The 11662-nt window shown below is 37.6% G+C and overlaps 1 protein-coding gene across 1 annotated transcript in view; it reads left to right on the top strand.

The window, feature by feature from the left end:
• Window positions 1–11662, top strand: part of KITLG (KIT ligand) — an 82417-nt gene that overhangs the window by 66025 nt on the left and 4730 nt on the right. Inside the window, exons 7-8 of the mRNA XM_053716924.1 lie at window positions 8011–8126; window positions 9558–9612. Coding sequence (XP_053572899.1) covers window positions 8011–8126; window positions 9558–9612 — 171 coding nt within the window. The remainder of the gene's footprint in view (window positions 1–8010; window positions 8127–9557; window positions 9613–11662) is intronic.

Consider the following 11662-nt stretch of genomic DNA (forward strand, 5'->3'; position numbering starts at 1 on the left):
TTGTACAAATTAAAGAATGCAGGCAAACACTGAATGTATATTATGTTCATAAGTGAAAACCATCACCCCAGCAAGATGATAATTAACACAAATACCTTTTTTTATCCTCATCTATTCTGCACAAAGCGAAATAGTTTTCTGGTATGAAATATGGTTTTAAACCTGTTGGCATGTTAACTAATGTACTGCTGTGCTCCCGCAATAGTAAACTGTTTACATACTTCCTTAACATATTTCTGATGCTGAATTACAGCCATAGCAGAAAGAGGTAGACAAGTTTATAAACAGTTATTAAACTAGGACAATTATTCAAAGTCAGTGCTACATTCCTCAGGTTACAGAGTCAAGTCTCACTCATTATGTTCATTTCTATTAAAGTTATGGTAAATCCTAGAGTTTACAAAAACTCTAGGATTTGTCAATGCTATAAATAAATGTGACTTTATGTCATGAAGCAAAAAATGTAGACAGAAAGTACCTTTATTTGGCTGCAAGCTTCTGCCCAAACTGAGCGCCTTCAGCCGCATTGGGCAATTTCTGAAAAAGTAATTATTTTTTCAGTGAGGTGACGTTTCCACCTCTTAGCCAATAGTCGTGCTAGCCATACGGCACTGTGCTCTATGGCTAGCACTGCTATTGGCTAAGAGGTGGAAATCTCACCTCATTGAAAAAAAAAAAAAGACTTGCAGAGGGCGGCTCAGTTTAGGCAGATGCTCAGGGCCAAATAAAGGTACTTTCTTTCTGCATTTTTTATACTTCATGACAGAAAGTCACCTTTATTTATAGCACAGGTAACTCCTACCGTTTTTAAAATGCTAGGATTTACCATCACTTTGACCTAAAATGCTATTGCCAGTATTTTTTACTGTTACACTACTGCTTATTAGTTTATTTATTCAGTTATCAATAATAATTAAGGTAGTTCTAAATGTAAAATATTTTAATATGAACATTGCAGAACATTTTTTTGTTATATATTTATTTTTTTAAAGGAATTTTTATTATGCATAGTATATGTAAACATTTAAATGGGCACTTAACGTGAATTGTACTTTTTGTGATTCAGACAGAGCATGTAATCTTCAAAATCTTTCCAATTTACTACTATTACATTTGCTTTGTTCTCTCGCTTTTCTTTGTTGAAGAGTAAACCTAGGTAGGCTCATAGCTCAAGAGCATGCGTGCACGTGTCCTTAGCATTCTGTGAAAGCATGCATGCAACAATGTATACAACTGCTACAAACATTATACCAAACACTATGTCCATAGATTGTTAAAGACATATGCACACACCTAAGTTCCCAAGAGCCTACCTAGATTTCCTCTTCAACAAACGATACCAAGTGAACAAAGCAAATTTGAAAATAGGAGCAAATTGAAAAGTTTTTTTTAATGTTTTTATTGCATTTCGTACCTAATCCTGAAAATTAAATTTTTACTTGGTGTCCCTTTAAGCACTTGATTTCAAAATATCTACACACAAAATAAATGTTTTAAAATCATTTAGAACCTTCTTACACAATATTCAGTAATAACGCTGATGAGCATGTTTATCTTAGGTCCCTTGATTGTGGCCAATGAGTTTGGGCACTACTGTAAGCAATCACTGTATGTATGTATTAAGCCAGGTTATATACAGCAGTTTTCAGCAGTTTTGAGCCCCAGCCTCACTAGGAGTGGAACACACAACATTTTTACGGGTATTTAACAGCAAAAACAAGCAAACTAAATAATGTATATAACAATGTTGTTTTATTTTCGTCAATTAAATTAATTTATTTATAAGGGATTTACTGTCACTTTAAAGTATTAGAATAAATGAAAACTTCTAAATATATAATTCTAAGAATTTTTGTAAATTAACAATGATAATATATTTTAGTTCAAATGACTTTGCTAGGTGTAAAGAAAACTGGCATGAGTATAAGCAAGCAATAGTTCAATAAGTAGATTCTTTAATTTCAGATTTGTGACCATAATCAATCCAACCATGAAAGTGTGGGGTGGCCCTACATGGAATAAACCTGCAGTGCAGATGTTTGAACAGATATTTGAGATAGTGTAGGTGGCCTCAGTTAGCCAACTAAGCCATTTCCTCAGCTTCTCACTCGCCTGGGCTTGTTATCATTCCCTGACGACAGGCTTGGAAAGCATTGGTTTAGGCCACTGGTTTTCAAACCTATCCTCAGGCTCCCCAACAGTCCAGGTTTTCAGGATTACCTTGGATAAGAGCAGGTAAAATATCCCAAAACTAACTAATCAGCTAATTATTTCATATGTGCTCTAGTTTAGATATCCTCAAAATGTGGCCTGTTACGGAGGCTTTAGCACAGGTTTGAAATGATTTAGGCTAATTCTGAAACCAATATGGATGCGTAAGAGCTTGGAATCACACAAATGAACTGAATTGATCTTACTGTGAGCATGGTTTATGCATTATTCAGCAAAAACAGACTCTATCTTCATGGTATATGTTTACTTCTTGTATAAACAAGAGAATATTTGATTTGCACGCTTCACATTTTTCATAGAAAGCCTGACAACTTCTGGCTGATTACTGACTATGAGACTGGAAAGAGTTCTAATGTCATTCATTAACTTAGAACTCAAATTAGCTTGGCAGTATTTGTGCAATTTATGAATAAATGTCATCTGCACTTACTAACTGGTGAGTTATGACGCCTCATCTGCAATATGTGAACTTATTACCAGATGAACATAAAAAGCTGTCTGTTAAAATCACTTGAATTGCCAAAATTACATTTTTTTTTATCCGAGCTCCTAGATTTCTGTTTAAATTGCATATTAGATATTAAATTATATGCACAATTAAATTCACATATTTGAATTATCCAATTGTGTGGAAGACAACATGTAGAAATTATTAAAGTGCTGCAAATGTTGTAGAAGAAATTAAAGGGACATTATTAGAGCATGTTATTTTAGCAGTACTAACCCTGTAAATCTATTGTGTTTACCATCTGCAAAAGGGGATAAACACATAGTTAAAGTCCTGCTTAGAATCTTCAGTTAACTTTTGGTCCCAAGCAGGAATTGCTGGCGATTGGCAGGGTTGTGCATATGCTACTGATCAGTCACTTAGTTAATCAGCAGTTCTCTGTGGCTCATAGGTAGTACTTTCACAACTTTGCAGGTTTAAATACATAGGCTTACAGGGTCAGTAATGCTAAAATTATATGCAATAACAAATGTGAGCATGTCATTTTTGTACTTCAATGTCCCTTTAAATTGTGGTTATCCACTTCAGGATTCTTTTTTATTTAAAGGGCCAGTAAATACAGTAGAATTGAATAATCAACATATACACAATAAAAAGACAATGCAATAGCACATAGTCTGAACTTCAAATGAGCAGTAGATTTTTTTTGTTTCTGACAAATGTCAGTTATGGCTATTTCCACTCCTCCTGCATCATGTGACAGCCATCAGCCAATCACAAATGCATATACTTCTATTCTGTGAATCCTTACACATGCTCAGTAGGAGCTGGTGACTCAAAAAGTGGCCTAGATTTGGAGTTCGGCGGTAGCCGTCAAAACCAGCGTTAGAGGCTCCTAACGCTGGTTTTGGGCGCCCGCTGGTATTTGGAGTCAGTGATTAAAGGGTCTAACGCTCACTTTTCAGCCGCGACTTTTCCATACCGCAGATCCCCCTACGCCATTTGCGTATCCTATCTTTTCAATGGGATCTTTCTAACGCTGGTATTTAGAGTCGTTTCTGAAGTGAGCGTTAGAGCTCTAACGACAAGATTCCAGCCGCCTGAAAATAGCAGGAGTTAAGAGCTTTCTGGCTAACGCCGGTTTATAAAGCTCTTAACTACTGTACCCTAAAGTACACTAACACCCATAAACTACCTATGTACCCCTAAACCGAGCTCCCCCCACATCGCCGCCAATCGATTAAAATTTTTAACCCCTAATCTGCCGACCGCCACCTACGTTATACTTATGTACCCCTAATCTGCTACCCCTAACACCGCCGACCCCTGTATTATATTTATTAACCCCTAACCTGCCCCCCACAACATCGCCGCCAGCTACTTAAAATAATTAACCCCTAATCTTCCGACCGCAAAGCGCCGCCACCTACGTTATCCCTATGTACCCCTAATCTGCTACCCCTAACACCGCCGACCCCTATATTATATTTATTAACCCCTAATCTGCCCCCCCACAACGTCGCCGACACCTGCCTACACTTATTAACTCCTAATCTGCCGAGCGGACCTGAGCGCTACTATAATAAAGTTATTAACCCCTAATCCGCCTCACTAACCCTATCATAAATAGTAACCCCTAATCTGCCCTCCCTAACATCGCCGACACCTACCTTCAATTATTAACCCCTAATCTTCCGATCGGAGCTCACCGCTATTCTAATAAATGTATTAACCCCTAAAGCTAAGTCTAACCCTAACACTAACACCCCCCTAAGTTAAATATAATTTTTATCTAACAAAATAAATTAACTCTTATTAAATAAATGATTCCTATTTAAAGCTAAATACTTACCTGTAAAATAAACCCTAATATAGCTACAATATAAATTATAATTATATTATAGCTATTTTAGGATTAATATTTATTTTACAGGCAACTTTGTAATTATTTTAACCAGGTACAATAGCTATTAAATAGTTAAGAACTATTTAATAGTTACCTAGTTAAAATAATAACAAAATTACCTGTAAAATAAATCCTAACCTAAGATATAATTAAACCTAACACTACCCTATCAATAAAATAATTAAATAAACTACCTACAATTACCTACAATTAACCTAACACTACACTATCAATAAATTAATTAAACACAATTCCTACAAATAAATACAATTAAATAAACTAGCTAAAGTACAAAAAATAAAAAAGAACTAAGTTACAGAAAATAAAAAAATATTTACAAACATAAGAAAAATATTACAACAATTTTAAACTAATTACACCTACTCTAAGCCCCCTAATAAAATAACAAAGCCCCCCAAAATAAAAAATTCCCTACCCTATTCTAAATTAAAAAAGTTACAAGCTCTTTTACCTTACCAGCCCTGAACAGGGCCCTTTGCGGGGCATGCCCCAAGAATTTCAGCTCTTTTGCCTGTAAAAAAAAACATACAATACCCCCCCCCCCAACATTACAACCCACCACCCACATACCCCTAATCTAACCCAAACCCCCCTTAAATAAACCTAACACTAATCCCCTGAAGATCTTCCTACCTTGTCTTCACCATCCAGGTATCACCGATCCGTCCTGGCTCCAAGATCTTCATCCAACCCAAGCGGGGGTTGGCGATCCATAATCCGGTGCTGAAGAGGTCCAGAAGAGGCTCCAAAGTCTTCCTCCTATCCGGCAAGAAGAGGACATCCGGACCGGCAAACATCTTCTCCAAGCGGCATCTTCGATCTTCTTCCATCCGGAGCGAAGTGGCAGGATCCTGAAGACCTCCAGCGCGGAACATCCATCCGGACCGACGACTGAACGACGAATGACTGTTCCTTTAAGGGACGTCATCCAAGATGGCGTCCCTCGAATTCCGATTGGCTGATAGGATTCTATCAGCCAATCGGAATTAAGGTAGGAATTTTCTGATTGGCTGATGGAATCAGCCAATCAGAATCTAGTTCAATCCGATTGGCCGATCCAATCAGCCAATCAGATTGAGCTCGCATTCTATTGGCTGATCGGAACAGCCAATAGAATGCGGAGCTCAATCTGATTGGCTGATTGGATCAGCCAATCGGATTGAACTTGATTCTGATTGGCTGATTCCATCAGCCAATCAGAAAATTCCTACCTTAATTCCGATTGGCTGATAGAATCCTATCAGCCAATCGGAATTCGAGGGACGCCATCTTGGATGACGTCCCTTAAAGGAACAGTCATTCGTCGTTCAGTCGTCGGTCCGGATGGATGTTCCGCGCTGGAGGTCTTCAGGATCCTGCCACTTCCGGATGGAAGAAGATCGAAGATGCCGCTTGGAGAAGATGTTTGCCGGTCCGGATGTCCTCTTCTTGCCGGATAGGAGGAAGACTTTGGAGCCTCTTCTGGACCTCTTCAGCACCGGATTATGGATCGCCAACCCCCGCTTGGGTTGGATGAAGATCTTGGAGCCAGGACGGATCGGTGATACCTGGATGGTGAAGACAAGGTAGGAAGATCTTCAGGGGATTAGTGTTAGGTTTATTTAAGGGGGGTTTGGGTTAGATTAGGGGTATGTGGGTGGTGGGTTGTAATGTTGGGGGGGGGGTATTGTATGTTTTTTTTTACAGGCAAAAGAGCTGAAATTCTTGGGGCATGCCCCGCAAAGGGCCCTGTTCAGGGCTGGTAAGGTAAAAGAGCTTGTAACTTTTTTAATTTAGAATAGGGTAGGGAATTTTTTATTTTGGGGGGCTTTGTTATTTTATTAGGGGGCTTAGAGTAGGTGTAATTAGTTTAAAATTGTTGCAATATTTTTCTTATGTTTGTAAATATTTTTTTATTTTCTGTAACTTAGTTCTTTTTTATTTTTTGTAGTTTAGCTAGTTTATTTAATTGTATTTATTTGTAGGAATTGTGTTTAATTAATTTATTGATAGTGTAGTGTTAGGTTAATTGTAGGTAATTGTAGGTAGTTTATTTAATTATTTTATTGATAGGGTAGTGTTAGGTTTAATTATATCTTAGGTTAGGATTTATTTTACAGGTAATTTTGTTATTATTTTAACTAGGTAACTATTAAATAGTTCTTAACTATTTAATAGCTATTGTACCTGGTTAAAATAATTACAAAGTTGCCTGTAAAATAAATATTAATCCTAAAATAGCTATAATATAATTATAATTTATATTGTAGCTATATTAGGATTTATTTTACAGGTAAGTATTTAGCTTTAAATAGGAATCATTTATTTAATAAGAGTTAATTTATTTCGTTAGATAAAAATTATATTTAATTTAGGGGGGTGTTAGTGTTAGACTTAGCTTTAGGGGTTAATCCATTTATTAGAATAGCGGTGAGCTCCGATCGGAAGATTAGGGGTTAATAATTGAAGGTAGGTGTCGGCGATGTTAGGGAGGGCAGATTAGGGGTTAATACTATTTATGATAGGGTTAGTGAGGCGGATTAGGGGTTAATAACTTTATTATAGTAGCGCTCAGGTCCGCTCGGCAGATTAGGGGTTAATAAGTGTAGTTAGGTGGAGGCGACGTTGTGGGGGGCAGATTAGGGGTTAATAATATAATATAGGGGTCGGCGATGTTAGGGCAGCAGATTAGGGGTACATAGGGATAACGTAGGTTGCGGCGGTTTACGGAGCGGCAGATTAGGGGTTTAAAAAAATATGCAGGGGTCAGCGATAGCGGGGGCGGCAGATTAGGGGTTAATAAGTGTAAGGTTAGGGGTGTTTAGACTCGGGGTACATGTTAGAGTGTTAGGTGCAGACGTAGGAAGTGTTTCCCCATAGGAAACAATGGGGCTGCGTTAGGAGCTGAACGCTGCTTTTTTGCAGGTGTTAGGTTTTTTTTCAGCTCAAACAGCCCCATTGTTTCCTATGGGGGAATCGTGCACGAGCACGTTTTTGAGGCCGGCCGCGTCCGTAAGCAACTCTGGTATCGAGAGTTGCATTTGCGGTAAAAAAGCTCTACGCTCCTTTTTTGGAGCCTAACGCAGCATTTGTTTGAACTCTCGATACCAGAGTTAAATTTATGGTGCGGCCAGAAAAAAGCCCGCGGAGCGTTAACAGCCCTTTTACCGCCGAACTCCAAATCTAGGCCAGTGTAAATATAAAAAGAATGTGCACATTTTGTTATTAGAAGTAAATTGGAAATTTGTTTAAAACTGCTGCTCTATCTGAATCATGAAAATAATTTTGACTTGAGTGTCCCTTTAACATAAGGAAACCCCATAACTATCTATATATCAAATTATTCATATTTATTGCTTGAATTAAAATAGGCAAAACACAAACTACTGTATTTTTAATCACTTTCTTTCTTTGACTCTTACAGTTCCAGGCAAACCAGAGCTCAGCAGTGGCCCATCTTTGCAGTGGGCAAATATAGCATCAATAGCACTGTCCTGTCTTATTGTCGGCTTTCTTGTTGGAGGCTTTGTATGCTGGCTGGTAAGTGCGATGTCTTTTGAAATTTCTGTAGCAAACCTTTCAGGAAGACTGAATACAGATAAGATGAAATATACAAGTTGACAGAAGCTCTGTCTTATGCATTTGGATTAAACAACACACATATGGGCCCTGTGCCCAGGAATACTTACAGTGTAGATAAACCAGACGATTAATGGAGCCTGTGTGGTATCATTGGCACTTGTTATTAACCTTCATTTGTGTCGTTTCTAAGTTAACAGAGGAGAATCATGCCATTTCTTTTTTTCTTTAAAACTAGAACCCATTCCTAAAGGGACATTAAACACTGTGAGATTTTAATATAAAATGTTTGAATATCTTTGATTATGCATTATTATTTATTTTGTTCCCTTTTCCTGTAGTTTAAAGGGACATTAATTAGTTGGCTACAAGTAGCATAGTATGGTCACAGTATTGTTTCTTCCTTATGTTCCCGCAGTTCTCCTTAACCCCTTAACGACCGCGATGTACCCTGTACGTCGCTGGTCTTTAGTGGATTGTCTGGGTATAATAGTGCAGGTCTTGACGCTAGCAGCAAGACTGCCCTGTTAAACCCTCCCTCCATCCTGCAGGCTTGCTAAAATAGTGCGGTCTTGCTGCTGGCGGCTAAACCGCACTCTTGAAAAAGACACTCCCATAGAAGGACCAGCAACGTACAGGGTACATTACTGATCATTAAGGGGTTACAGCTGTTCTCTTAAGCCTTTACAAGTGCTGGTTAGTGAGGTTCTGCATCTTCCCACTGGGCCCACCATCGTGGAGATAAAGTATTCTCGCACCCTGTGACAGAAACGGTGCATATTCAGAGATCAGTGACATTGTTGTCTTTTTGACAAGCTGTATTGTGACTTCAGAGTAGTGTACCAAGATGGCGGGTGCTCAGTATAGAGATGCCGAGCTTTATCTGTAATGAAAAAATGTGGGCTTCCCATTTCCCTTTCTATAAAGTAATAGTTGCCACCATATTGAAACCTAGGCTTCTCTTATGTAAACTTAACCACTGAGGACTATTCGTGACAGATAAAGTGTGCAAACAATGTGTCTTGTGCTATCAATGGAGCAAGAGCACTGCTTGGCAATCAGTCTGGATGAATGAGTCCAGGATGTTTAACATACACAACCTAGGAGGTTGCACACAGGTTAAGACGCAACATTTGCAGTTACTTTAATGGAACCTAAGTGTTTTTATATTTTAGTGGCTGAATTTTCACTTCTTCCATTATTTATAGATAATGATAGTTAGGCTCTTAATATATTATATTGTACATATACATATGTTTTTATTATTTTAAAATAGTTGCATATTTTAAAATGAAAAAAAAAAAATAATGCGAATGCTATAGATAATGATTTATAATAGTTTGGATGTTCTGTTAAATATATGTTAAATTTCCATTTTTATTTTTCTTGCAGGTTAAGTACAGAAAATCCCCAGAAAGAACTGACGAAGAAAGTACTGAATTAAAAAGTAGGTATTTATTTAATTGCATCAAGTTTACTATTACAGTATCACTGACAAGTGTGAATAATAAAACATACATTCTCATTAATATACTATACTGCTGTATACGACCACAATAGCATGGTTAACACTCACTATGCTATAGTTTTTCATCCTGTGACGGTCTCTTATTTAATCCATTTTTTGTTGAACAGCATATCTAGGTAGACTCGAGAGTGTGCACTTGTGTTAAGTACTACATGGCTACAGTGCTTGCAACAATGTAACAATGCAGGCATACATTACTCATGCAGTTCTCAGGACTATGTGTGGTATTCAACAAAGACTATCAAGAGAACAAAGAAAATCTGATAATGGAAATAAATAAAACTAATACAATTTATGTCTCCCATTCCAGTTCATTCAACTTTTGAAGCCATTTTAATCCATTAGGAAAGCTGGCATGTGAAATATTAAAATTGCTCAAAGTGTGCAATATATAAAGCAAATCTAGTTAAAAACAAGAACTTTAATAAGCATTTTACAGGCTTTTCAATAGCTTTTCCCAGTGATTTTCCCAGACCTTGATGTAGGCAAATCAAGTGTGCGAAAAAACAAAGAATAGCTATACTGCTAATTGCATTATTGACAATGTGTTTGGATGACGACTTTTTAGCAGTAGCCCTTAATTTGCAATAGTTTATTTTACACAGATTTACAGTACCCAAAAAGTGTGACATAAGGAAATGCGGGCACTTGACGTGAACTGTCTTCTAAAGGATAAACTCCCAACAATACATAATTATTTGCAACTCTGTGAGAGCCTTTGCACTGAAACAACAGTATTTGACATTAAAGACTGTGACACAGTGCAAGCGATGTGGCGCACAGCATGATGATGCGACTGTGCGCGCTCAGTGTGTCCTGCCTTTTCATCTCTGCATGCTCAGCGGCGTCAGGTCGCGTAGCTGAGCGCTCAGAGTTGAAATATTTGAACTTTAGAAGCAACGCGGCGCAAAGCAGCTGCTTCACCTCGCGCTGCATCGCTTGCAGTGTGTCACAGCCTTTATTATTTTGGGAGACATAACTTATATTTAGAGGTAAATTTATTAAGCTGTGGTTGAAGATTTTACGTCTATGTGGAGCAGGTTCGGAAACCTCTTCTTTTTCTTTTTTACACCACCTCAGAAGGGGTGAGGTCAGTCATCCGACACTCGCTCATTCAAGGTGATTGACTCTTGTGCAATTGGTTGCGCAGTAGCAGGGGGCAGCATTGCATAAGAATCCTTTTGTGCAATGTTAAATTTTACCCTGTTATTAAACTTTGCAACTGGCGATTGCAGGCGGAATCTGTCTGCCTGCAAGGATAATACATTTACCCCACGTTATATTTTAAGTTTATTTACACGCTATACATCTGTTTTAGATTTTTTTTTCACAAAAATTAGCTTTTACATTCATAGCATACATTTCAGAGCTTTAAATTTAATAATAATATTTCAATTATTATGTTAAATGTGAAAGGGGCCTGTATTGTAAGTTATTGGCCTATATTAATTTAAAAAAGTTTGTAAAAGTCAAATTTCATAAAGAAAACTTGCAGCAAAATCACAAATCGAGTCACTCTCTGTTCACCTCCATGTGCAGGGATACTGGCATTACAAAAATGCGTTACAGAAAAAAACAAAATAAAAAAAAACCCTCCGTAAAGTAGTCCGCTATAGCATAAGCAAAAAAGAAAACTTGAAAATTGTTACAAAGAAATAAAAGTTGTATAGTTGTATAGTCTTGATGAATTCCACATGTTGGGCCTAAGTGTAGGTGAAGAAACCAAACCATGTTTTTCAGACGCTCTGATACACCCACAGCCAGCCTATCAACTCTTTTTGTGCTACTCAGTGTAACTACTTTACTGTAACAAAACAGACATGTTTACAGTTGCAAACATGTACATAATCTGTTTTGAAAGCGTGTTTCCTAAGTGTTGCAGTTTTAATTGTTTTTTTTTACATTACTAGAAGTAGGTGTTTGATTGGGCACCTCACACAATCATAGATGTTAACCGCGGGAACACCTA

Source organism: Bombina bombina, chromosome 6 (genome assembly GCF_027579735.1).
Source record: "Bombina bombina isolate aBomBom1 chromosome 6, aBomBom1.pri, whole genome shotgun sequence".
In the NCBI taxonomy this organism is placed as follows: domain Eukaryota; kingdom Metazoa; phylum Chordata; class Amphibia; order Anura; family Bombinatoridae; genus Bombina; species Bombina bombina.